Source organism: Podarcis erhardii (assembly GCF_964252035.2).
Source record: "Podarcis erhardii genome assembly, chromosome: 10".
Lineage (NCBI taxonomy): Eukaryota > Metazoa > Chordata > Lepidosauria > Squamata > Lacertidae > Podarcis > Podarcis erhardii.
Genome location: NC_138500.1, coordinates 17,009,372 through 17,036,611, shown reverse-complemented (window position 1 = coordinate 17,036,611; position 27,240 = coordinate 17,009,372). Strand labels below are relative to the sequence as shown.

The 27,240-nt window shown below is 44.4% G+C and overlaps 2 protein-coding genes across 2 annotated transcripts; one reads left to right on the top strand and one right to left on the bottom strand.

Moving 5' to 3' along the window:
- Positions 1–272: 272 nt before the first annotated feature.
- LOC309351946 (aldo-keto reductase family 1 member B7-like) lies at positions 273–25,582 on the bottom strand. The gene is made up of 10 exons (XM_081880168.1): positions 25,425–25,582; positions 11,343–11,510; positions 10,131–10,247; positions 8,975–9,052; positions 6,770–6,892; positions 6,147–6,244; positions 4,538–4,619; positions 3,243–3,326; positions 1,713–1,795; positions 273–1,054 (listed from the first exon to the last, which is right to left on the bottom strand). The coding sequence occupies exons 1-10, from the start codon at positions 25,488–25,490 to the stop codon at positions 1,012–1,014; spliced, it is 942 nt and encodes a 313-aa protein (XP_081736294.1). The 5' UTR covers positions 25,491–25,582; the 3' UTR covers positions 273–1,011.
- LOC309351968 (putative CENPB DNA-binding domain-containing protein 1) lies at positions 18,719–20,170 on the top strand. The gene is made up of 2 exons (XM_081880202.1): positions 18,719–19,527; positions 19,603–20,170. The coding sequence occupies exons 1-2, from the start codon at positions 19,045–19,047 to the stop codon at positions 19,894–19,896; spliced, it is 777 nt and encodes a 258-aa protein (XP_081736328.1). The 5' UTR covers positions 18,719–19,044; the 3' UTR covers positions 19,897–20,170.
- Positions 25,583–27,240: the final 1,658 nt, after the last annotated feature.

The following is a 27,240-nucleotide window of genomic DNA, read 5'->3' as shown; positions in this document are numbered from 1 at the left end:
ATTCAAGTATCCGCAATAAAACCAGTATGTTGAACCTGCAATTCACAATAAATGCAGTATGTCTACCAGGTGGTTGGGTATTCTCTTCCCCCGCCAAATAATTTAAGGTACTGATAGGATCAGGGTGTGTGTGTGTGTGTGATTAGCCCCCTTCTGTGAAACCTGTTGAAAAGGGTTAGAGGCAACAGGCTGCTCCCAGTTCACTGGTTGAGGATAGACAGGATGCAATGGGAAGATCTTAAACAGGTGGCATGAATCAGGTTACCCAAGTGTTGGTGTGGGAATCATTTTTATTATTTCCAAAAGGTACACACCACTCAGTAACAAAACAGGTAAGGTGTTTGGATTTCATTGGCCCAGAATGCACAACTGGGTGGTGCATAATACTTACCCTTAAATGTTAAAGCAAGCATTAGGACCCAAAATTTCTTCTCTGGCTCAGATTTTAATCTGAACCGGAGAAGAAAACTCCTCTTTCTCCCCTGATGTTCACAAACTGGTTCAAATAAATCAGGTGGGGGAGCCTATGGCTCTCTGGATGCTGTTTGGACTACAACTCCCATAGCCCCTGAGCGCTGGCCGTGCTGTGTGGGGCTCATGGGAGTCCCAACAACATCCGGAAGGCCACAGGTTCCCCATCCCCAGAATAAACCAAGCTTTTCTTTCAAGCCCACTTGCAGGTGGGTTCACCCAATGCGAGTGATGTTACAAAAGCATCACAGCCAACAAGAACTCTCTAGCAGGGTCCTTGATCAACACTCAATACTTGGCCAACTTCAGTAGATGGGGCGAGAGGGAGAGAGAGATGAGGAAGGTAGCCTTTTACAACATCATCCACTTGTGTTGCTTCTGTGGAGTCCTCTGGTTGTTCATTCCACTTGGCCTGAATATTCTCCTCTTCTTTCGGATGAAAGACCCAAAGTGGTTGGCTAAGAATAGGTACCTGCACTAGAGCTTCACAACGCAGGAGTCCCAAAGGCAACAATTCTACATCCAGAGCAGCTTCAGTTCTTAGTAATCGGCTTTGAAGGGGTAGTCTTTGTGATTGACAGAACTGCAAGAACAGGACATGGAAAAAGCTTCATGAGTTTGAATTCATGAAAGGTAAAACCATGGGGTGGGAGAGGATTATTATCATCAGTTTGCTACTCGCCCTTCACCCTAAGGTCCCTGGGCGGGTTGCAGCAATTCAAATACAACGCTAAGAGTGGTTGAACGCAACTTTGCATGCTACCTAGTCCAAACCCATCTCAAAGCAGAAAATGCAGAGTTTCGGCATCCCACAATTTGTCCACAAGAATGTCTCCATTAAAGGAAACCCCACTGTCCCTCTGATAGACAGTACCATTGTCCAACAGCCCTTGTCCTTAAGTTAATTCTACAGTTCGACCAAAATCTACCCCAGTGTGATGTCAACCCATTAGCTCTAGGCCCCCCCTTCTGTGTGTGACAGCTCTCAATGCCTATAGTCAAGCATTTTTCAGGCAAAATTCCACAGCATACGCTTAGCAGGATGTCAAGGCAGCAGGGAAAGGGTTACTTTTTAATTATATTTGATTGAGGAGGCGCTTTGTGTTTTTAAGAAAAGTTGGAAAGAATTTGGAACAGAAACTACTGGCAGCTGTGGGCACACTACAGAAATAAAAATGATTTATAACCCCTCCTAAACCTCCCACTAAAAAAAAGATAGAGCATGGAAGTTTCAAGCTTACTGAGCCATCACACAATCTCTCCAGTTTTTGTTCAAGCTGAGGAGAGTCGCCATCTCTTCTTTAGTCAATTCAAAGTCAAAGACCTATAATTTGAAAAAGGATGAAAAAAGTGAGGTACATTCCCCCGGCCCATGGGCTGAATAATGAAATGTCAAGGTAACCTGGGGTGTGTGTGTGTGTGTGTGTGTGTGTGAGAGAGAGAGAGAGAGAGAGAGAGAGAGAGAGAGAGAGGGTGCCAAGTTTTCAAACTGAGAGCATCAACATCCCTACTGAGGAAGGTGTTAAGTGTGCATGGTTTGTGAGTAAGAGTACTTGCTCCTGTGTGCATGGAAACTTCCAGAATGCCACAGTTACTGTCATTTTATCACAGCCTTCTGCCAAAGAACCCAGGGTGCCATCCTCTGTAAGGATGTTCATGGCTGAGCCAGGAGTTAAGTCTAGGTCTCCCTGGTCAGAAGTTCAACTCTAACCACTGTACCACTCTGTACCACACCATTGCCTCAGATGCAGTAAATTGTTAATTAAGTACAGTGGTACCTCGGGTTAAGTACTTAATTCGTTCCGGAGGTCCGTTCTTAACCTGAAACTGTTCTTAACCTGAAGCACCTGGAGCCTCCTGCTGCTGTCGCGCCGCCGGAGCGCGATTTCTGTTCAAATCCTGAAGCAAAGTTCTTAACCCGAGGTACTATTTCTCAGTATGTAACCTGAAGCGTATGTAACCTGAGGTACCACTGTAATTAATTAGACTTCTTGCCCTACCACAAGGGCCCAGGGTAGATTACAGCAATTTAGGAATACAATATTAAGGTGCACCTATGTGTGAAAAGCCTTCTATAACTTAGGGGCGGCCACAAATAATCATTTCTCTCAAGCTGGCCCTCAGAACCTTTGTGGGCAGTAGAACTACCCAAATAGGTTCCCTCTGCCAATCTTAACATCCAAGAGAGTCGCTGAGGAAGGAGGTGGTCTTTCAGCTTTTGAGGGCCTGAATTGTTTAGAGCACTAAATCCCAAGGTGAGCACATTGGATTAGTGCAGTTGTTTGAAAAGTGAGTCTAAATGGAACCCCAAGCAGCAATCTGGCCACTGCATTTTGGACCACTTGAAGTTTCCAAGTCCTCTCCAAAGGCAGTCCCACGTAGAGTGCATTGCAAATGCAAGCTAAAAAGTAATGACTGGGATGTTCAGAGGGGGCCATGCACTCCATGCTCTTTGATTATGGGAACACAGATTATACTCTCAGATTATGGGTTTGGTGTCGGGAGCTAGCAGCCAGCAGGGTGGCTGGACAAACCTATTAGCCATTCAGCTCCTCAGCATCCTTTTCATACTACATCAGACCATTGTACCATCCACTGCGACTAGCAACAGAACTCCAGGATACCAAGACTTGAACCTGGGTCCTTCTAAATGCACAGCATATGCTCTCCACACCACTGGACTACAATCCTTCCCAAACTGCTATTTGATTCAGGTGAGTGGTACATCCGCATGGCTGCATTAAGAATGGGGCAGGGAGATTCCCCTTTACCTTAAAATTCTCTTCCAGACGGTGTGGTTTTTCTGACTTGGGAATGACAGCCACGTTCCTCTGGATGTGAAACCTGATCAGAACCTGCAGGGGCAAATCAAGACCTGTTTCCAACAAGGGTGGACCAATGTTTTGAGCATTTCAGATTTCCAATGAACTCAGCAACAGCTGTGGCAATAATAATAATAATAATAATAATAATAATAATAATAATAATAATCTGTCTCCCTATCTCCCCCACCCCTTTAGTCGTCTTGCCATGGGGATTGGGTGAAAGGCTTAATTCACGGCAGAGTCAAAACTACGCATCTCATTCTCATGCTTGTTTGCATGAACAGCAAACAGCCTACTCAGAAGGAGAAAGTACCGTATTTTTCGCTCTATAAGATGCACCCAACCATAAGATGCACCTAGTTTTAGAGGAGAACAAGAAAAAAAATATTCTCTCCCTCTCTGCGCAGCACCTCTCCAGCAAAGCGAAGTCAGGACAGCAAGAGGGATCGCTGCGCAGCGAAAGCAGCAATCCCTCTTGCTGTTCTGGCTTCTGGGATAGCCATGCCAAGCCTCTTCAGGGCAGAGGGAGCGATCCTCCCGTTGCCCTGAAGAGGCTTTGCATAGCTATCGCTGAAGCCAGGAGAGCGAGAGGGATCGGTGCACACCGATCCCTCTCGCTTTCCTGGCTTCAGCGATAGCTGTGCAGCCTGCATTCACTCCATAAGACGCACACACATTTCTCCTTACATTTTAGGGGGGGGTGCGTCTTATAAAGCGAAAAATACAGTAAGCAGTCCTTCCAAGCCCAGATGGGAATCAACCACTGTGAAAAGCAGCATTCTGCAATGATCCTAATGCAATACTCCTCTTGGTTCAATTATGACACCACCAGCGCAGGCCCCAATCAGCCTCTTCTGGTGGGCTGATTTGCAAATGCAAATACAGGCATGGCTACATGCCTGGCATGAGCTGAATCTGCACCCCTCACCCCACAATTACTACACAGATGCACCATACTACAGTGGCACCTCAGTTTTTGAGCATCTCGTTCGGCTTTCGAACACTGAATACCCAGAAATGCATGCTTCGGGGGTTTTTTGAACGTTTCAGAAGTTGAACGGTCTTCTGGAACGGATTACGTTCGAAAACCGAGGTTCCACTACATTTTCAGCAGAGAAGCTCCCACACTGACTGAGGCTTCCCTCAGCTTTTCCACAGAGCTATCTGCATGCAAAAATCAGGTACCATCCAAGCTCAGGCTGACTGCCTCGTTATTCACTCTTTGTCTTCAGCATATTTACCTGCGCGATGCTCTTCTTGTGCCTTGTAGCAATCTCTTTAACCGTTGGGTCCTCCAACAGGATAGGGTCCCCAGGCTTGAGACTACAAAATAAAGCCAATACACCCATTAACTGTGTGATTCCATGCCTGTGTATTCAGAATGAAAGACCCACTGCGTTCAATGCGGCTTCTAGCTAAGTGTTGGATTGGAACTTTAAAGAGTTATCCTCTTATTTCTTTGGCACATGTGACACTGAGCAGAAAACCTAGATTTCCTACATAGAACTGCAGCGGTAGCTGTCTTGCAGGAGGCAAAACTACTTCCAAGTAACACAATTCTCATTTTTATTCTCATAGAATTTTGGGTGTTGGAAGGGAGCTTGGAAGTAGTCTCATCCAACCCCTTGCTCAGTTCAAGGTCTGCTGTGCAGTTTGCAACTACAACACCCCTAACAGGTGGCTTAAGTTAGCCTCTGCTTAAAACACCCCCCAACAAAGGGGAGCTCATCACCTCCACTGAACAGCTCTGACCGTTAGGAAGTTTAGTCAAATGCTTACAAACGAGTCGCTGTCTTCTACTTATTTAGAGGGTTGTCACCTAAGAAGATGGAGCAGACTGGTTTTCTGTTGCTCCAGGCCAAGGACTAGAACCAATGGCACTTCCTCAATCTTAGAAAAAACTTCGATGAACTGTGGAACATCCTTTAAGGGCATAAGAACATTCTGCATCAGGTCAAAAGGTCTATCCAGTCCAGGATCCTGTTCTCACACCATCTGATTAGATGCCTATGGGAAGTCTGCAAGCACAACAGTGCTTTGCATTCAGTAGTTTGTATTTAGAGGCATACTGCTTCTGACAACACAGGTAGAGCAAAGCCATCATAACTACTAGCTGATAGGAGCTATTCCTACACTCGAGTAGGACCCTGGCAGAGACACATGCCCAACTGGCACGTTCCCTCCCTCCCTCCTGGTCGATCGATCGGGAGCTTGAAAAGCTTTCTTCTGCCCAAACATCACAGCGACCGATGCCAACAGACATCGGCACACTTAGGGATCCGCAGAGTGTTCGCAGCTTGCGTGACAGACCTCAGCAACTCAGCATTTTTGCTAATCTACTTTATTTACATATAAACACACATGGAGCACTGCAACATGGCTCCCTCTCTCTCAAGCATCAGACAGCAAAGAGAATGAACAAAGGACAATAGTCCCACTTCATGGAACACAGTAACACAAGCATCCTGTCTCCGTCACTTCCCACTCTGTGGAGTCAAAACATATACAGTCATGTGAAAGACAACAATCCCATGACTGCAATCAGGGAGCAGGAATTTTAACAGTAGCTGCCGACCTTGGAAGGTGAGAGATTTTCCTTTGCAGGAGGCATTTAAGCAGAGTCTAGGCTTAGGGATTCTGTATTTGCAAGAATACTGTGTCATGTAATATGAAAACCAGGTAACACATAAATAAATACAACAGTAGAGAGATTAACTACATAAGCTCCACAGACCCAACAATGACTCCATGGCCATATACACTTGATCACACAGCATATACACAGAAAGCAAACAATCTGGACAATGAATGTTATCATCCCGCCAAAAGTTTAATTCAAAGCAGTCTTACGTATGGGCACCAAAAGGTCGGTAAGCAGTCACAGAGATCCCGTTGGATTGGCAGTAATGGATCAGCTTCTCCTGGGTAAGGTACGGGTGGCACTCAATCTGCAAGCCCAAGAAAACTCTGGATTACTCCACTAGCAGGCACTGACACACTCCTTTGAACAAATGTCCTATTTTAGGGGAGACAAAACATTTGCGAACTCACCTCCCACTCTACAGACACAAATGCACACACACACACGTTATCTAAGAAGGTGATAAACAGTCAATCCCTCTTCACAGGGAACTTTGAGAGGGGAATAGAGGTCTCCTAACAACATGCAGCACCCTCAACAAAGCACAGGTCGCAGAATGCTTTGGGGGAAGCCGTGACTGCAGAAAGTGGTAGAGAGCTTTAAAATGCATGGTGTGGCTGCGGCCTAGTTGAGGAAGGCAGCACAGCTAAGGATTTTCAAATACAAGCCAGTGACCAGCTTCAAGATGTCCACATCCATGAAAGCAGGGAACCTCAGCTATGTTGGGGGAGCTCGCAAGGTAAGGTTGTGGAGGAGCAGTTCGTGCCCAGTACTGAGGAGCTTCAACGAAGCAACATTTCCAGAAGCTGGCAGAGATGCTAACCCTACTCACCTGGTGGTTGACAGGTTTGTGCTTCAGGCCAGGTTTCTGCAAGAGCTTCTCGATCTGATAGTGGTTGAAATTGGAGATCCCAATGGCTTTCACCAGCCCACAATCCACCAGTTCCTCCATTGCCTAAGGGGAGAGTGGGAAGGTAGATGAAGTTCAGGGCATCACCTTGGTCCTATGTGCTGGAACAAACTTTCACACCTGAGCTATAACCACAGATGGCAAGAGCACAGCATCCCTGGCCAAGTGAACCATTTAGACGGGTGGAATATCATCAGCATCTCAAAAGTCATGATTAAGCTATGATGACATGCAGCTGGAGATGCGATAAGGAAAATGCTTCTTTGAAACTCATCTTTATGCAATGTCAGACACTTAGAAATTTCTGGAAATACTACTATGGGGAAAATTTAAAATTGTCAGATAATTGCATCATTTCTTTCTTTCTTTTTACCCCAGTTTTTTAATATTTTAATTTTTATTGTAATTTTATTTACAACATAACATAAACCTCCCACCCCCAAAAAACAGAAATCCACCCTCATTAAACGTGAAAATAACATGCAATGAAAATAACATACAACAATACAAACAACCAAAAAAAATACTTCCTTTATCCTGTACCTGGCCTCCTTGTTTACTTCTTATAAGCTGTTTCCTTTATGAATAATTATCAATCAGTATCTATGTTTTGGCAGAAGGGCGCAGAGAGACCACGTACGTTGACCCCGTATAGTTGGTATATAGTTTGAAATGATGCAATTAATAATTATACAAATAATAATAATTGCATCATTTCAAACTATATACCAACTATACAGGGTCAATGTACGTGGTCTCTCTGTGCCCTTCTGCCAAAACACAGGTACTGATTCATTGGAAAGAAAATACCATGGCCCCCTCTGATCAATGAATAGAAGACATGACAACTCTTGCAACATACAAACAGATTGCTTTTAGATGCAGACTGTGTCTGAATAAATATAACAATATTTGGGATCCATTTATAAAAAGCATGACGGGTCAATGATAATTTTAAATTTGTTGAAATAACTATACAGTGGTGCCCCGCAAGACGAATGCCTCGCAAGATGGAAAACTAGCTGGACGAAAGAGTTTTCCGTTTTGGAGGTGCTTTGCAAAACGAATTTCCTATGGGCTTGCTTCGCAAGACGAAAATGTCTTGCGAGTTCCTGCGGGTTTTTCCCCCTCCCCCCCCTTTTTCTAAGCCGCTTATCCGCTAAAAGCCGCTAAACCGCTAATAGCGCTAATCCGCTAAGCCGTCAATGGGCTTGCTTCGCAAGACGAAAAAACCGCTAGACGAAGAGAATCGCGGAACGGATTCTTTTCATCTTGCGAGGCACCACTGTACTACTTATACACCCATATATTATATTGTATCACAATTTCAACGTTTCGTTGTGTGTTTTGTTTTTGCTTTTTTCACTTTATTTTCTCAGTGAAAATTTTCAAAAATACATACATACATAACATACATCTATGTTTAACCCAAAGGAGTTAAGGTTGCAGAGGATAGGGCTGAAACCAAACCCAGTTAACCTTCTAACCTCCCAGGTAAGCACTTCTCAATGATGTTCAACTCTGGCTGGAAATCCCTATACTTGACTCAAACTGGGAATGCCTGTGCTTGACAGAAATATGATTTAATGAATGCACTGGTATTTCTCACCATTAGAGCACTCAGGAGGTGAAGAGACCTGCTTTTCGGTTGGGGAGAGACTGTTGCTCTTTGGCAGAGTACTTGCTCTGCCTTCAAAAAGTTCAATCCCTGCCATGTGCAGGTAGATCCCTGGATAGTCGCTGCCAGTCAGTGTAGAGCAGGGATAGCCAACCTGGGGCACTCCAAATTCTAGGACTCCAACCCTCATCAAGTCAGCATGGCCAAAGGGCATGGATGATAGGAGTTGTAGGCCAGCAACATCTAGAAGGCATTGTGATTGCTGCCTTAGTGCTGATGGGACAAGTAAGGCATCTTCCTGTGTTTGCGCTTATAAAAAAAAGTATGGCCTCCATGTTCATCATCTCAGATCGAAAAGAGGATTTCAGGGAAAAGAGCTGCAAATGAGAAGACCTTTGTCCAAGATCTTAGTGGGCTGCTTCAAGTTCCTTAGCATCCCTGATTTTCCTGCTCAGCCACAAGATGGAATTCATTGAAACACCTTCAAAATGAGCTCAAGTCAAGCTTACCTCCCAAGTGCCCAGATAATCCGTGTTGCTGGGGATGACCATACCATTCTCGTCACGCGGAACTAAATCGTCTCCGGCCTGGCGGAGAGAAAAGGGCAATTGTTATGTTTCTGTCTGTTGGCCACCTCCCAAGGTCCCACCCCGCCTCCTGGGAGGGATGAGAATCTTCCTGCAGAAGAGATATTAAGCAATGATTCTAAAATTTTGTCTAAAATGTATAAATTGCTGCTTGAAAGGCATTTGAAAGACGAGGAGGTTAAGTCGGTTATGATTCACTGGGCCAAAGATTTTGGGTATGATATACAGCTGAGTGATTGGGTAAAATTATGGAAAGAAGGTTTAAAATTTACTGCATGCAATGCCCTAAAAGAAAATGTGATGAAAATGATGTATAGATGGTATATTACACCTGTTAGTTAGTTAGCGAAAATGTATAAAGTTAGTAACAAATGTTGGAAATGTAAAGAAAAAGAGGGAACATTTTATCACATGTGGTGGGAATGTAAAAAGGTGAAAGGCTTCTGGGAGTTGATTTATAATGAGTTGGAAAAAATGTTGAAATATACATTTATAAAGAAACCAGAAGCATTCTTACTGGGCATTGTTGGGAGTGATATAAATAGAAAGGAATGTAAGCTTTTTTTATATGCAATAACAGCAGCGAGAATATTATTGGCCCAAAAATGGAAGCAAGAAGAATTACTGATGATTGAAGAATGGAGGATGAAGTTAATGGACTATGCAGAATTAGATAAACTAACAGGAAGGATTCGAAACCAGTGGGACCAGAAGTTCACCGAAGACTGGAGTAAATTTACAGATTATTTGAAAAGTATTTGTGAAGATCAGACAATGTTTGAAGGTTTGCAAGAAGTTTTGTGAGGAGTGTTATTGGAAGTATTGCAAAAATGGGGAAGGGGGGATGATAGGTTAAGAGATGTAAAGGCAATATAAAGTTAAGAAGTGGTTAAGACGGAGGATCATCAGAGGTGCTGATGGAAGTCCAAAAAGATTGTATGAGTGATAAATTGTGTGGTACATTTTACAATTTGTATGACAAAATCAATAAAAATTTATATATATATATAAAGAGAATCTTCCTGCAACATCCAAGGTTCACTGAACAGAAAGGGATGACGAGGGGCTTTGCTGTTACCTTGAATCCCATGGGAAAGTGCATGAGATAGAGGTCCAAGTAGTCCAGCTTCAGCGCAGAGACCGAATCCTGGCATGATTTCTTCACCAAGTGCTTCTCATGGAAAGTGCACCACAACTGTGCAGGGGAAGAAGAAATCCATCAGCCCATTGACCCGTCTCCTCTGCCCAGTTGGCAGAAAACATCACTTTCAACCCTGATTATGAGTCCTTTACCCAAGGAACCGTTGCAGACCCTAGGCCAGGGAAAGCCAACATGGGGCCCTCTAGATGTTGTTGGAGTACAGCTCCTATAAGCGTCAGCCAGAATGTCTAGTGGCAGGATGGGAATTGTAGTCCAATTCTCTTCGCTTAAGAAGTATAGCAAGCCCTCTCTGTTACACTTTTGACATTAGTCAAACTTCTCCTCTCTCCCAACACTTCCCAAATTGGTCTATTTCTGCACTTTTCAATTCTCATTGGTGTTTGTTTGCATGCAAATACTGTTTTATGCTCCGTATTATTATTTCTGCACACTGCTTGGGTATTCTCTGAAGGCAGAGCGGTTTGGACATTATGAAGTATATAAAATCTTGGGAGAAAGCTAGTTTAGGACTCGTATACAGTGGTACCTCTGGTTACGTACACTTCAGGTTACATACTCCGCTAACCTAGTAATAGTGCCTCAGGTTAAGAACTTTGCTTCAGGATAAGAACAGAAATCGGGCTGCGGAGGTGCAGCAGCAGGAGGCCCCATTAGCTAAAGTGGTGCTTCAGGTTAAGAACAGTTTCAGGTTAAGAACAGACCTCCAGAACGAATTAAGTACTTAACCCAAGGTACCACTGTATCTGACATGCTAGTTTTCCCTGCGTCTGTTTCTTCACAATGGCCTTTCCCTTACTCTCACCATGAAGAAGCATTCATACATGCACCTCACAGCACACTCTCTCTCTCTCTCTCTCTCTCTCTCTCACACACACACACACACACACCTGTAGCCAAAGGGAATAACAGTATAGGAAAATAATATTCTGTTAATTGTACTCAGGACCAATCTATACATTGTTGGCCATGCTTTTTTTTTTAAGCACTCAAACCAGCCATGTTTATTTTGAAGGGGGGAAAGGAGCCAGGGCCCAATCCAGGATGTGTTCCCAAGATGGTTTCTCACTGAAAATCAACAACCTCAGGCTGGGGCTCAGAGGAATCTTCTTGCTGCAATAACAACCTTACCTTGCTAACAATGAAAAGTTCTTCCCGTTTCACAGCCCCTTCCTTGATTTTCTGCTGGAGGGCACTCCCAATCTCATCCTCATTCTTGTAGTAGTGGGCACAGTCAAAGTGGCGGTATCCGAGGTCAATGGCACATTTAACGGCTTCGCCTACTTTTCCAACAGGTGCCTGAAATACAAAATTTGTATTCTTTTTTCAAGCACCAAAACAAGCACTGCCAGCCTTTGAAATGTACCAAATTACCTTTTTCTTTCTAAAACAAACAAACATTCCCAATTCGATTAAATGTCAGATATATTACCAACTGGATTTATTAAACGTTTTCAAACATTACCACAAAAACAAAAACCAAATATTACCACATACTACCCTGCCCCCCCCCCCCATTCTGAAAATATATATTTCCACAATAAATGAGCAATGTGATTAACAATTTGGAAAACAAATTTCAGGGAAGAATGAAAAGGATGGCCAAGTTGCTAGCTTCAAAAAGCTTGCACAAAACTAGTTCCTAATAGGCAAAACAATTTGACACCGGAATGCTGGAATTGTTTGCTGGGGCCCTTTGGATTTCAGTTATGCTAACCTGGGTACAGAGTTGATATGATAAAATGTTAATCTGGGTCAAATATTCCAAACTTCCACCCATACATCTGGTGCTTTGCAGAGTGGCACAGGCAAAAGGGCAGATTCCCTGTTCCAAAGACTTGCAAACTAAATCAGCATTTCCCAGCTTGATGACCTCCAAATGTTTTGGACTACAATTCCCATCACTCATTCTGAGGGCTCTTGGTCAGGGAAGGCTGATCCACCACAGTTCTGCTGCTAACTCTGAGACCGTAAAACCATGTTGGCTAAACTTCCCCTAGACCAGTGCTTCTCATACAGCAGTGATGGGACCCATCGGATTTAGAACTCAGGGAATTAAATCAGGCAGAAAGATTTCATCTGTAGAACCGGCTCCTCATTTCAGAAGTTATGCCTAAGAACAGCAATGGTGGGAGAAGTTGCCTGACCACCCCACAACCCCATTTCCCCCCATGCCTGCCTCCACCAGGGCCAGGGCCTTCTCAGTGATGGCTCCAACCTGGTGGAATGCTCTGTCCCATGAGACCAGGGCCCTGCAGGATTTAACTTCCTTCCGCAGGCTCTGTAAGACAGAGCTATTCTGCCTAGCTTTCAATCTGAACTTAGCCTGATCTTTTATTCCCCTTCCTTCCCTCCCCCTCCCCTTTTTATGAAGATTGCCCGCTCTGGGATCCCACAGCTAATTCTCCCCTGGTCTTCTCAATGGCCCAAATAGGACTAATTTAGCCAGCTAGCCCTGGTGATCATCTAATGTTTATTGGATGGATTTCCCCCTAAATTGATTTTTGAATTCTGAATTTATTGTTATTCACGCTTTATACTGTATTTTATGCTGTTTTTTTGTTGCATCAATTAAGTGTTTTAAATTTGTTGTTAGCCACCCTGAGCCCGGTTTTCTGACCCAGGAAGGGCGGGGTATAAATTAAAAAATATTATTTATTTATTATTTATTATTGGTGCAAGTGATGCCTGAATAGGGTTCGTGGCTTTGCGGGGCAATCAGATCTTTCTGCCTCATTTCACAATCTGCAAAAAAAAGAAGAAAAAAAGAATTAAGATGCCGATTCCCTTAATAAAAGATGAAAAATGGGGAGAGGATGTTGCGTTGGGGGTCTTGGGAGGCCGAGGAAGTTCTGGCTGCCTTATGACAGCAGGAGGCAGAAACGTGTCTTTATATTTCTAAAATTGTTTCCATTACTTTTATGAGGCTGAACAAACAGAATGAGAAAGGCAACATTTTACTCTTGGCTGTGCTTCTACAACAAGGCCCTTGGGAAAGAAACTTGTGATGCTTACCGTGAAACAACTCTTAGGCTTCCAAAAACCGGAAGATACGAACTACGAATTCTCTACGAACTATAAATTGAGAGGTGTTGTTTGCAGGCAATGCAGCCTTGACAGGGCACTCCAAGGAAGCTCTACAGAGACTTATCAACTGTTTTGTCTGAGTTTCACCATAATCAGTTCCCTCGACGCTGAGCTGGGCAAGCATATTGGCAATGCAGCTACTTCATTGGCTTGCCTCTGCAAAAGGGTATGGGAAAATGTGATGCTAACTCCCAGTACCAATGTTATGGGTAGGCAAACTAAGGCCCAGGGGCCAGATCCAGCCCAATCGCCTTCTAAATCTGGCCCGCGGACGGTCCGGGAATCAGCGTGTTTTTACATGAGTAGAATGTGTCCTTTTATCTAAAATGCATCTCTGGGTTATTTGTGGGAAGTCATTCGTATTTTTTTCAAAATATAGTCCGGCCACCCACAAGGTCTGAGGGACAGTGGACTGGCCCCCTGCTGAAGAAGTTTGCTGATCCCTGACTAAGATGGTCTTGCGTGTTGTGCACACTGCTTTAAGGAAGTGAGTCGTGGTCAACTGACAACAACAACTAATAATAATAATAATAATAATAATAATAATAATTTATTATTTATACCCCGCACATCTGGCTGGGTTTCCTCAGCCATTCTGGGCGGCTTCTAACAGAATATTAAAATACAATAACCTATTAAACTCAGAGAAGCTATGAACTATGCTGAGCAGGGCACCCAAGATGAACAGGTCATAGTGGAGAGTTTTGACCAAACGTGATCCACCTGGAGGAGGAACTGGCAAGCCACTCCAGTATCCCTGCCAAGAAAACTCCATGGACAAAGGCAACAGGCATATAAAAGTTATGACGCTGGAAGATGAGCCCCTCAGGTCGGAAGGTGTCCAACATGCTACTGGGGAAGAGCGGAGGACAAGTAGATCCAGAGCTGATGAAGCGGCTGGGCCAAAGCCAAAAGGTCGCTTAGTTGTGGATATGCCTGGAAGCGAAAGGAAAGTCCAATGCTGTAAAGAACAATATTGCATAGGAACCTGGAATGTAAGAACCATGAACCTGGGTAAGTTGGATGTGGTCAAAAATGAGATGGCAAGAATAAATATTGACATCCTGGGCATCAGTGAACTAAAATGGACGGGAATGGGCAAATTCAGTTCGGATGACCATCATATCTACTACTGTGGGCAAGAATCCCGCAAAAGAAATGGGGTGGCCCTCATAGTCAACAAAAGAGTGGTGAAAGCTGTACTGGGATGCAATCTCAAAAATGATAGAATGATCTCGATACGAATCCAAGGCAGACCTTTTAACATCACAGTAATCCAAGTTTATGCACCAACTACTGGTGCTGAAGAAACTGAAATTGACCAATTCTATGAAGACTTACAAGACCTTATAGAAGTGACACCAAAGAAGGATGTTCTTCTCATTATAGGGGATTGGAATGCTAAAGTAGGGAATCAAGAGATAAAAGGAACAACTGGCAAGTTTGCCTCGGAGATCAAAACGAAGCAGGGCAAAGGCTAATAGAGTTCTGTCAAGAGAACAAGCTGGTCATCACAAACACGCTTTTCCAACAACACAAGAGACGTGCCTACACATGAACATCACCAGATGGGCAGCATCGAAATCAGATTGATTATATTCTTTGCAGCCAAAGATGGAGAAGCTCGATACAGTCAGCAAAAACAAGACCTGGAGCTGACTGTGGCTCAGATCATCAGCTTCTTATAGCAAAATTCAAGCTTAAACTGAAGAAAGTAGGGAAAACCACTGGGCCGGTAAGATACAATCTAAACCAAATCCCTTATGAATACACAGTGGAAGTGAGGAACAGGTTTAAGGATTTAGACTTGGTGGACAGAGTGCCTGAAGAACTATGGATGGAGGCTCGGAACATTATACAGGAGGCAGCAACTAAAACCATCCCAATGAAAAAGAAATGCAAGAAAGCAAAGTGGCTGTCCAACGAGGCCTTACAAATAGCGGGGGAGAGAAGGCAAGCAAAATGCGAGGGAGATAGTGAAAAATACAGGAAATTGAATGCAGATTTCCAAAGAATAGCAAGGAGAGACAAGAAGGCCTTCTTAAACGAGCAATGCAAAGAAATAGAGGAAAACAACAGAATGGGAAGAACCAGAAATCTGTTCAAGAAAATCGGAAATATGAAAGGAACATTTCGTACAAAGATTACCATAATAAAGGACAAAAGTGGTAAGGACCTAACAGAAGCAGAAGACATCAAGAAGAGGTGGCAAGAATACACAGAGGAATTATACCAGAAAGATGTCTCGTACACCCCAGGTAGTGTGGTTGCTGACCTTGAGCCAGACATCCTGGAGAGTGAAGTCAAATGGGCCTTAGAAAGCACTGCAAACAACAAGGCCAGTGGAAGTGATGATATTCCAGCTGAACTATTTAAAATTTTAAAAGATGATGCTGTTAAGGTGCTACACTCAATATGCCAGCAAGTTTGGAAAACTCAGCAGTGGCCAGAGGATTGGAGAAGATCAGTCTACATCCCAATCCCAAAGAAGGGCAGTGCCAAAGAATGCTCCAACTACCGCACAATTGCACTCATTTCACATGCTAGCAAGGTTATGCTTAAAATTCTACAAGGAAGGCTCAAGCAGTATGTGGACCGAGAACTCCCAGAAGTGCAAGCTGGATTTAGAAGAGGCAGAGGAACCAGAGACCAAATTGCAAACATGCGCTGGATTATGGAGAAAGCTAGAGAGTTCCAGAAAGACATCTACTTCTGCTTCATTGACTATGCAAAAGCCTTTGACTGTGTTGACCACAGCAAACTATGGCAAGTTCTTAAAAGAAATGGGAGTGCCTGATCACCTCATCTGTCTCCTGAGAAATCTCTATGTGGGACAAGAAGCTACAGTTAGAACTGGATATGGAACAACTGATTGGTTCAAAATTGGGAAAGGAGTACGGCAAGGCTGTATATTGTCTCCCTGCTTATTTAACTTATATGCAGAATTCATCATGCGAAAGGCTGGGCTGGATGAATCCCAAGCCGGAATTAAGATCGCCGGAAGAAATATCAACAACCTCAGATATGCAGATGACACAACCTTGATGGCAGAAAGTGAGGAGGAATTAAAGAACCTTTTAATGAGGGCGAAAGAGGAGAGCGCAAAATATGGCCTGAAGCTCAACATCAGAAAAACGAAGATCATGGCCACTGGGCCCATCACCTCCTGGCAAATAGAAGGGGAAGAAATGGAGGCAGTGAGAGATTTTACTTTCTTGGGCTCCATGATCACTGCAGATGGTGACAGCAGTCCCGAAATTAAAAGACGCCTGCTCCTTGGGAGAAAGGCGATGGCAAACCTAGACAACATCTTAAAAAGCAGAGACATCACCTTGCCAACAAAAGTCCGTATAGTAAAAGCCATGGTTTTCCCAGTAGTGATGTATGGAAGTGAGAGCTGGACCATAAAGAAGGCTGATCGCCGAAGAATGGATGCTTTTGAATTCTGGTGCTGGAGGAGACTCTTGAGAGTCCCATGGACTGCAAGAAGATCAAACCTATCCATTCTGAAGGAAATCAGCCCTGAGTGCTCACTGGAAGGACAGATCGTGAAGCTGAGGCTCCAATACTTTGGCCACCTCATGAGAAGAGAAGACTCCCTGGAAAAGACCCTGATGTTGGGAAGGATGGAGGGCACAAGGAGAAGGGGACGACAGAGGATGAGATGGTTGGATGGTGTTCTTTCTTGAAGCTACCAGCATGAGTTTATAAAACTGCGGGAGGCAGTGGAGGACAGAAGTGCCTGGCGTGCTCTGGTCCATGGGGTCACGAAGAGTCGGACACGACTAAACGACTAAACGACTAAACAACAACAACAACAACATTAAACGCTTTCCTAAACAGAGCTGCCTTCAGATGTCTTCTAAAAGTCTGGTAGTTGTTTTTCTCTGTGACATCTGGTGGGAGGGCGTTCCACAGGGCGGGTGCCACTACCGAGAAGGCCCTCTGCCTGAGAATGCTGTAAAGAAAAGGACACAAAATGAGAAAAAAGACAAGATTTTGGAGAAAATTAAAGAAGGTGAGAAGAAGTTAAGATCAAGACCGAAGTCACAGCCGATTTTGAGAGAAATTAAACTCTACCAAGCGCAATATTCTAAATTGATAAACCAGGAAGTAGAGTGGAAAGTTAAACTAATGAAACAAAGAACATTTGAATCGGCGAATAAATGTGGGAAACTGCTAGCATGGCAGTTGAAGAAGAGACAAAAACTAAATACAGTTACAAATTTAGAGATTGAAGGAAGAAACATACAGAACCCTGTGAAGATTAGAAAGTGCTTCCAGAGATATTTCAAACAACTGTACACTCAAGGGCCACAAAATGAGGATGAGATAGAACAATTTTTGATAAAGAATGGATTACCAAAACTCTCACAAGAAAACAGATCATTCCTGAATTGTAAAATAACAAGACAAGAGATTGAACAAGCCATTCAGAACATGCAATTGGGCAAATCTCCAGGGCCAGATGGGCTTACCTCCAAGTACTATAAGACATTGAAAGACTATTTGATACATCCATTGATGGAGGTTGGCAATGAAATTCTGGAGGGGAAGAAGGCGCCGGAATCGTGGAAAGAAGCTTTCATCACATTGATACCCAAATTGGAAACAGAAAAGACACAACTTAAGAATTACCGTCCCATCTCCCTTTTAAATGTGGATTACAAAATATTTGCAGACATTTTAGCAAGTAGATTTAAAAAAGTTTTAAATGAAGTAATTCATAAGGACCAGGCAGGCTTTCTCCCAGGTAGACATTTGTTTGCTAACACAAGGAACATTATTGATACAGTAGTGCCCCGCAAGACGAATGCCTCGCAAGACAAAAAACTCGCTAGACGAAAGGTTTTTTCGCCCGCGATTTGCCTCGCAAGACGAATTCCCCTATGGGCTTGCTTCGCAAAACGAAAACGTCTCGCGACTTTGTTTCCTTTGTGTAAAAACCGTTAAAACCAAGGGTGCTTAGCTTGAGCAGCTGCAGTTGCGACTTGACTTCGAGGAGCAACTGTTAGCACGTGGTTTGGTAGCCTTTTCTCAGACTTTGCTCACTTTTGAAGATTTTCCAAAACTTTTCCAGAACTTTTCCAGAACTTCTCTTTCATCCATTTGGTAAGTTAAACTTTTAAAACTTTTTTGGAAGGTTTTGGATTTTGGGTTGGGGTGTTTGGGATTCAAGGACTTGGTGTTGGGAAGGGGTTTGCGATAATCTGGGGGCTTGTGGGCCTTTTTTGGGAATTTTTATGATTTTCTGTGACCACTGGGCCAGGTTGATTTTTTTTGAATTTTTTTTTTGTCTGGGTGGGGAAGCAGTTGGGGAGGGGTTTGCAGCAGTTGGGGAGGGGCTGGGGGAGCAGTTGGGGAGGGGTTTGCAATTTCTGTGTTGTGGGTGGGTTGGTGCGTGTCTGTGGGAGCAGTTGAGGTTTTTGAAGACATTGGTGATTTTTGAAGCTTTTCCTAAACTTATTTTGCAGCCATTTGAGGTTTCTGAGGACGTCGGTGGTTGATTGTTGAAGCTTTTCCAGAACTTCTCTTTCATCCATTTGGTAAGCTAAACTTTTAAAACTTTTTTGGGGGTTTTTGGATTTTGGATTTGGGGTTGGGGTGCTTGGGATTCAAGGCCTTGGTTCTGGGTTTTAATTTCTGTGTGGTGGGTGGCTGGCTGCTTTTGTATTTTTGGGGTTTGAAGCACATCACTGATTTTTTTTTCTGTTTCTGAGTTTACGAAGGTAGGAGCTGTGCTGCCATGGGACCCAAGAAGACTGCTGCTGCGGTGGCCGGCGAGAGGAAGAAGGAGAAGGTGACGCTGGAAATGAAGAAGGAGATCATCTGGAAGCACGACGGCGGAATGCGTGTGACGGACATCGCCAGGGAGTACGGCAGGAACCCATCGACCATCGGGACCATCCTGAAGATGAGGGAGAAGATCCTGGCGACTGATGCAGCCAAGGGAGTCACCAGGATCGTGAAGAACCGCCCAGCTGTCCTGGAGGAGGTCGAGAAGTTGCTGCTCATCTGGATAGAAGAGAAGCAGCGTGCAGGGGACACAGTGTCTGAGGCCGTCATTTGTGAGAAGGCCAAGGCCTTGCACGCTGACCTCATCCGGGAACAGCCAGGAACCTCAGCCGAGCCAGAAGTCTTCAAGGCTAGCAGAGGTTGGTTTGACCGGTTCAAGACAAGATCTGGCATCCACAGTGTGGTCAGGCATGGAGAGGCTGCCAGTTCTGATGTTCCTGCGGCTGAAGACTTTGCAGCGGAGTTCCTGGAGGTTGTGACGACGGAGGGCTACGTTCTGCAGGCAGAGGCTGCGCAGGAGCAGGCCTCACTGGAAGAGGAGGAAGCAACTGAGGAACGGCTGTCCTCCGAAAGACTGAGGGACATTTGCCAGAAGTGGAAGGAGGTGCAGACTTTTGCAGATCTACACCACCATGAGAAGCACGTGGCACATGACGCTGGGAACTTTTATGATACGAGGGTCATGTCGTCTTTCAGGGAGCTGCTGAAAAGGCGGATAAAGCAGCAGACTATGGACAGGTTCTTGACCAAGAAGCAAAGAGTGGAAGAGGAGCCTTCTTCGAGTGGTCCCCCAGAGTCTTAGAAAATGTACTGTACACTTTGTTGATTTTTAAATGTTTTTCTGTCATGTTTATAAAGTTAATTTATTTTCCCTTCAATTTTTGAACTGCTCTTTACAGTATGTGTGACTTTAAAGAGCAGTTAATAAACTGTTGTTGTACCAAATTTGGCTTTGTTTGGACTTTTTTTGACCATAGGAACGCATTAATTGATTTTCAATGCATTCCTATGGGATTTCGTGCTTCGCAAGACGAAAAATTCGCTAGACGACAAAAATTGCGGAACGAATTAATTTCGTCTTGTGGGGCACCACTGTATTTTGGAACTTTTGCAAACAAATATCAATACAAAAGCTGTGTTAATTTTTATAGATGCGGAGAAGGCCTTTGATAATATTTCCTGGAAATTTATGAAGAAAAATTTGGAAGGGATGGGAGTGGGACGGGGATTTGAAAATGGGATAGACGCAATATACTCAGAACAAAAGGCCAAACTGATAGTTAACAATGTGGTGACAGAAGAGTTCAAAATTGAAAAAGGAACACGACAAGGCTGCCCTATTTCCCCACTGTTATTTATTTCGGTCCTGGAGGTGCTCTTGAATATGATTAGAGAGGACCGGTTGGTTGAAGGAATCCAGGTCGGAGCGAAACAGTATAAACTTAAAGCTTTTGCAGATGACCTGGTTTTAACACTACAGGAGCCAGAATCTAGTACGAAAAGGGTATTACAATTGATCTATGAGTTTGGTTGGGTGGCGGGATTCAAATTAAACAAGCAAAAAACTAAAGTACTGGGAAAAAATTTGACAGTTACTGAGTCAGAAAAGTTTCAGAAAGAGACGGAGTTAAACGGGGTTAAAAAAGTAAAATACCTAGGGGTAAATATAACAGCAAAAAATCTGAGTTTATTTAAGGACAATTATGAGAAATGTTGGTCAGAAATTAAGAGAGATTTAGAAAGCTGGTCAAGATTGAAACTTTCCTTGTTAGGCCGAATTGCTGCTATAAAGATGAATGTATTGCCAAAAATGCTGTTTTTGTTTCAAACTTTGCAGATTGTGGACAAAACGGAGTGCTTTGGGAAGTGGCAAAGAGATATTTCCAAATTTGTCTGGCAGGGCAAAAAGCCCAGAATTAAGTTTAAGATATTAACTGATGCTAAAGAAAGAGGGGGCTTTGCCCTGCCAGACTTAAAGTTGTATTATGAATCAGCAGCTTTTTGCTGGTTAAAAGATTGGCTGCTTCTCGAAAACACGGATGTATTGGATTTGGAAGGTTTTAATAATGCTTTTGGTTGGCATGCATATTTATGGTATGACAAGGTTAAAATTCATAAGGCTTTTAAGAACCATATTGTCAGAAAAGCAGTGTTTAATGTCTGGACAAAATACAAAGACTTATTGGAAAATAAAACTCCAAGGTGGCTTTCACCATTGGAAGCTAAGGCCCGGAAAAGACTCAATATGGAGGCCGAATGGCCAAAGTATTGGGAAATATTAGAAAAAGATGGAGAAAATTGGAAATTGCAGAGTTTGGAGAAAATGAAAGATAAAGTGCGAGACTGGCTACATTATGCTCAGATTAAAGAAGTTTTTAAACTTGACAAAAAGTTAGGGTTCCAGGTGGAAAAATTGAAGTTGGAAACGGAATTGTTAGAGCCAAAGACTAAGGTACTTTCAAGAATGTATAACTTGCTGTTAAAATGGAACACACAAGATGAAACGGTCAAATCGGCTATGATAAAATGGGCACAGGACATTGGGTATAATATCATGTTTGAGGACTGGGAAAGGTTGTGGACCACTGGGTTGAATTTCACTGCATGTAATGCTTTGAAAGAAAATGTTATGAAAATGATATATAGATGGTACATGACCCCAGTCAAACTTGCAAAAATATACCATTTGTCTGATAATAAATGATGGAAATGTAAAGAAAATGAAGGAACGTTCTTTCACCTCTGGTGGACCTGCCCTAGAGTGAAGGCTTTCTGGGAAATGATATATAATGAGCTGAAAAGGGTATTTAAGTATACCTTTCCTAAGAAAGCAGAGGCCTTCCTTCTGGGTATTGTCGGCCAGAGGGTGATAAAGAAGGACCGAACATTTTTTATGTATGCAACAACAGCAGCAAGGATACTCGTTGCCAAGCACTGGAAATCCCAAGATTTACCCACACTGGAAGAATGGCAGATGCAACTGATAGACTATATTGAACTGGCCGAGATGACCGGCAAAATCCGAGACCTGGGAGAGGAGACGGTAGAAGAAAACTGGAAAAAAATTCAAGATTTATCTAAAAAATATTGTAAATTGTACGAATGTTAAGAAGGATGCTAGATTATAAAGAACTTGGCACCATTAAGCTAGATCAAGTGAAGTATGAAGATAAGTTAAATTTAAGAAAAGACAAATTTTGGATAATTATTAGGCTAAAGTTAAATTTTTAAGGTTTGAACAAACGATATCTAAAATTAGAGACACAACACTGGAAAATTAGATAACAAGAATGGAACTAAGGTGATAAATTGCTGGTTAATTTTTTATAAATTAGGAACGCAGGAGTGGGAGATGTGAGGAAGTCCAAAGAAGTTAAGAAAATATGTTTATGATATGTGTTACTTTGTTTCTTAATTTGTATTGTAATTAAAAAAAAAACTTTTAATAAATATTTATTAAAAAAAGAGAGAGAGAGAGAGAGAGAGAAGGCCCTCTGCCTGGTTCCCTGTAACTTGGCTTCTTGCAGTGGGGGCAGTTGCCAGAAGGCCCTCGGCGTTGGACCTCAGCGTCCGGGCAGAACGATGGGGGTGGAGATGCTCCTTCAGGTACACTGGGCCAAGGCCGACAGGAGCGACTGACAGGAGCGACACCTCAACGCCTTCCACATGCGTTGGAAGGTTTGGGGCCTCACATGGCAGCACAGAGTCTTAAACCAAGATGTGCCCTCCCAAGCCCACATTCCCAGCGTGTTTGCACTTCTGTCTCAACAAAGTCTACTCTGGCTTAGTCATGTCCACAGAATGGGAGATGGCAGGATCCCCAAGGGCGTGCTGTACGGGGAGCTGGCTTCTGCCACCAGGCCCGTTGGCAGACCAACTCTGTGTAACAAATATGTCTGCAGTTGTGACCTGAAGGCTGGCAACATCAACCCCCCTGACGACCTCAGACTGCCTGGAGACAGACGGTCAAGGCTGTGTATCCACAGCAGTGACCAGAGGAGGAATGACGGCTGGGAGGAGCACAGATGCCCGCCCTGGTGCATCTGCAGAAGCACAACTGGAAGCAGGCGCTGCAACAGTTTGACGTCACCCCCAAAGGCAAACTCCTCCACGGTCTCCCAAGACAGACGGAGGCCAAGAACAACAACAGTATAAGGCAGTTTCCTTACACCAAGCCAGACCCATTGGTCCACCTAGCTCAATATTGTCCACACTGGCTGGCAGCAGCTCTCCAGGGTTTCAGGCAGGGGAAATCTCCCAGTCCTACCTGGAGCTGCCAGGGTTTGAACCTGCGACCTTCTGCATGCAAGACAGAAGCTCTACCGCTGACCTATGCTAGGTCATTGTAGTTTTGATAGGGATCTGGGGGCTGTTATCCAATTCCCTGTTCAACATACGATGCAATTACAACATCTCTGACAGATGGTCGGCCAGCCTCTGTTCAAAGGTATTTCCCACCATTTCCCAAAGCAGTCTAGTCTACTGCTGAATGCCTCTTATTACTCTTAGGAACAGGGCTCTTTGCCATTTTTACCCATTTGTTCCTCTGCAGCAACAAAGAGCAAAGTCAGATGCGTGTGTGTGTTCATGAATGAGAGATGGATAATTTGCCAGCGCTTTACTTTTTCGTAAAGTCATTAGCACAATGGATGGGTGCCAACTGCAAACCCAGTGTTAGCCAAGCTTGGCAGCTTCAAGGCATTTAGCTTTTAAAAAAAAATTATCATTATAAACAATTATATCCTGCTTTTCACTGTCTAGGTTGCAAAGCGGCTTACAATGCCAGAAATTCTACAATGTAAAGAAATTTGAAACATAAATTGAACCTCAATATTCAAAACCCTCAGAAATTTTAAATGTTTTAAAATTTCAATCAAACGCTATTTACCACAAATACTAAGCATATTTAGGATTTGTCTATCGAATGCAAATATAATAAGCGAGCTACACTGGATCACAATCTAGAACACTGGGGAAAAAATTCTCATGCCAAGTGCAATGTCCGTAGAGGAAAATTGTTTTGAATTGGAAAATGGGTGCAGGAACATTTTCCAGTTTAAAATTTACCAGGAATTCCACATCGCTGATGAATGTTTGAGAAGAGTAAAGCCAGGAGTGAACTGCCTTGGCTTACAAATTCTGCCACTAAACTGGAAACTGAGAGGCCGTCCTAATGGGCTTACTGTTCATTTGGGGTCATCGCAACTACAAGAGATGCTTTTGTATCTCACTTGATGACTATGAACTCGGAAGACTGGAAACTGCATGGGAACTGACTCCTCTGAAAAGCTTTTGGGCAAGTTGATGAGAGGAGAAAGGAAATCGCTCTCTCTAATATGAAATCTGCATTGGCCATTCACACATGCAAGTCACCAGGTCCAGCAAAACACTTCAGAGGTCATGTCTGACAGCAAAACGTCTGAACTGACAACTGAGGACCACTTAGATCTGAGGGGCTATGAGGCAACAAGAGGAAACGAGTTCTATGTGTGAGGATGCTGGCAACAGCCCCATCCACAAATGCAATAAACACTGGGAGCGGCAGGCAGGCATATGTGAACGTGCATGCACAAAGTACGATTTTCTTCTCTCCCCCTCTCCTATACTAGGTCTCGTGTCCATCCAATGTAATTGGCTGCCAGCTGATTCAAGATAATAATAATAAAAACTAAAAAAACTTTCGATATCACGGCGCAGAATAAAACTCCCTGGACGCGCAAGTCATAAGATAACGGCGACAATCACTGCCTTGGATTGCTTAAAAATGGAACCAAGGCAACTTTGGGGAGAACACGCCTCTCAACTGCTAATAAGCAAAACCGGACCTGCAGCTGATTTGATAAGCGCCGCGAAGTTCTCACGTGCAGGCACTCCGAGAAAGCGATCTGCACGTGAGAACCAGGCTTGTGCGTTCCTTTCGGGCCGAAGCAGCACAATTCAAAGGAAACGTTCGTCCTAGAAACGCACCCAGTTTTGGATGAACCTTATATTACCCGACTCGAGCTAAATATAGGCAATAAAAAGCAGAGAAGGGAAAGAGTTGCATAGAAGTCGCTCCAAAGCGCTGCAAGGCCGACCTCCTTTCCCGGCTGCGCGGAGCAAACGTGCGGAAAGGCACGGCGGCTAAGCGCTCCGCCGAGCAAGCGGGTCTCCCTCTCCCTCCAGCTGCGCAAGGAAAAGAAATAAATGGGGGAAAGGCTTAAAAGCAGCCAGGCGCGCAACTCCCGCCTGCAGCCCGGGCAGCTTTGAAGGCGCCGCGCTGCAAAGGGCAAACTGCAAAAGCAGCAGCTGCAGCCGGGTGGTCCCTGGGCCCGCTTTGCCCCCCAGTACCTGCCAAGTGCCCAGCCCGAAGAGGGGCATCCTCGCCTTGGTGCTCAGCTCCACGAACGCAGCCATGGCTCTCGCCCTCGGAGCCTCTTCCTTCCCCCGGGAACAAGCCGCAGCTGTGCGGGTCTCTCTTCCCCGTGACCAGCCTGGCTCCGCCCCGGCTCGGCAGGAGAGCGCGGAAGCGCGGCGCGGATCTGAGCGGAGGGCGGGCCGGACCGGAGACGCACTGCTTAAGCGCCTGGCGCTGGCGCCGCCCGGACAGGATCCATGCAAACGCCTGATTTGTTCTGTATACTATGACCGCCCCCGCCCCCCGCTCCGAAAAAAAGTTTCCATTGCAATGGAAGAAGCGGGTTTAGGAGAATGGGAAGCTGTCTGGAGGAAAGTGCGAACATGCAGACTTTTCAAATAGACTTGGCCTTTATCTGGTGGCTATAAGGAAGCGCCGGGATTTCTTAATCTGCCTTTGAGGAGCCCAGGGCAGTAAACGTGCCTCTCTTTATTATTGTATCTTTTCCCCTTTACCCTCCCACCAAGGTCACTAACAAAGGCAGTCCACACATATTCCGACAGAATGTGGTGGCAAATCTGCGGCTTTGACTGGTTGTGCATTCATTGCTAGGTGAGGATTTGAACCCACACCCATCCGGTTAAGCCCTAGAATCATAGACTTGTAGAGTTGCAAGGGACCCTGAGGGTCGTCTAGGCAAACCTTCTCCTGCAATGGGTCGCCCATCCAATTTGAAACCATGCTGAACCCTGCTTAGCTTTGCAAAAAAATGTGCTAGCAGTTTTTTTGCTGCATCATAGTACTTTATCTACACCCCACAGGCTTTCTGCCTGCAGGGAGTTAGTACATCAGGCACTGGCGGGTAACCTCAGATGTGAGGGCCAAATGTGGCCCTCCTGGCCTCTATCTGGCCCTTGAGACTCTTCCTAGGCCACACATGCCACCAGTCCAACTTTGCACCCTTTCCTGAGTAGTTTTGGCCTGACTGGAAAGTGTCTTTGAACAGAGATAGGTGTGCAAGTATGTATAGGTAATGCCATGGGTTACTCTAGAAAGCAACATTTACATGTGTCGCTTCAACCATTTGTGCCTATGGCCCTCGGAAGCCTGCCTCAAAGGGAATGTTGCCCTTCACCCCTGACATCGGGAAGCAGACAAGAATATGCCCACCAAATTCAACTCGACTCTTTTGCTACTTCGTGAATAGATCTTCCCATCAACAGCTAATATGAACAAGGGGAACAGCCTCTTCTCCTTGCTAGTAGTGCAGCAGGAAATCCAGTAGTACAGGGTCCCGCCATGGGAGCCACAGCCACACTACTTCTAAGATTGTGCAAGGTTGTATGATAAACTTCTGCAATAATAATAACAATTATGAGTGCATTGCAATGATCAATGAAGATCTCCATGTGTTGCCTTTCAGCTAGATCTGGGCAGATCATTTGGAGTTCCCCAATACCTTCTTTTGGAGTGGCTTGAGTTGTGAAGGGAAGAAACAGAACTTACACATAGGTCTATTGAAATGGAAGCGCCTTGTGTTTTCAGTGTTCCTAAATGCTTAGCCTAGGTGCATGCAGTGGCAAAAAAGCTTTCCTTTCATGCTGACGGGGTGTGTCTCTAGGGCCCTGGAGACAGGGATGCTGCTGCAATAAGTTTTGGACCCCCTGGACCTCTCCACCTCTGCTCCCCTCCTACCAGATGATACTTTTAGGGCAGGGCTAGGGAAGCTGCGGCTCATTAGACTCCAACTCCCATCTGCCCCAGCCAGCGGGCCAGTGGTTAGGCATGAAGGGAGTAATAATAATAATA

What these genes read in the sequence shown, in the direction of transcription:
- LOC309351968 (XM_081880202.1), top strand. Translation starts at nt 19,045, where the DNA reads ATGGGACCCAAGAAGACTGCTGCTGCGGTGGCCGGCGAGAGGAAGAAG. An exon ending in GAGAGGCTGCCAGTTCTGAT is followed by an intron (nt 19,528 to 19,602) that starts GTTCCTGCGGCT and finishes CTGCAGGCAGAG; the next exon opens with GCTGCGCAGGAGCAGGCCTC.
- LOC309351946 (XM_081880168.1), bottom strand. Translation starts at nt 25,490, where the DNA reads ATGGCTGCGTTCGTGGAGCTGAGCACCAAGGCGAGGATGCCCCTCTTC. An exon ending in ACAAACCTGTCAACCACCAG is followed by an intron (nt 6,245 to 6,769) that starts GTGAGTAGGGTT and finishes TTGGGCTTGCAG; the next exon opens with ATTGAGTGCCACCCGTACCT. An exon ending in CGACCTTTTGGTGCCCATAC is followed by an intron (nt 4,620 to 6,146) that starts GTAAGACTGCTT and finishes TTTATTTTGTAG; the next exon opens with TCTCAAGCCTGGGGACCCTA.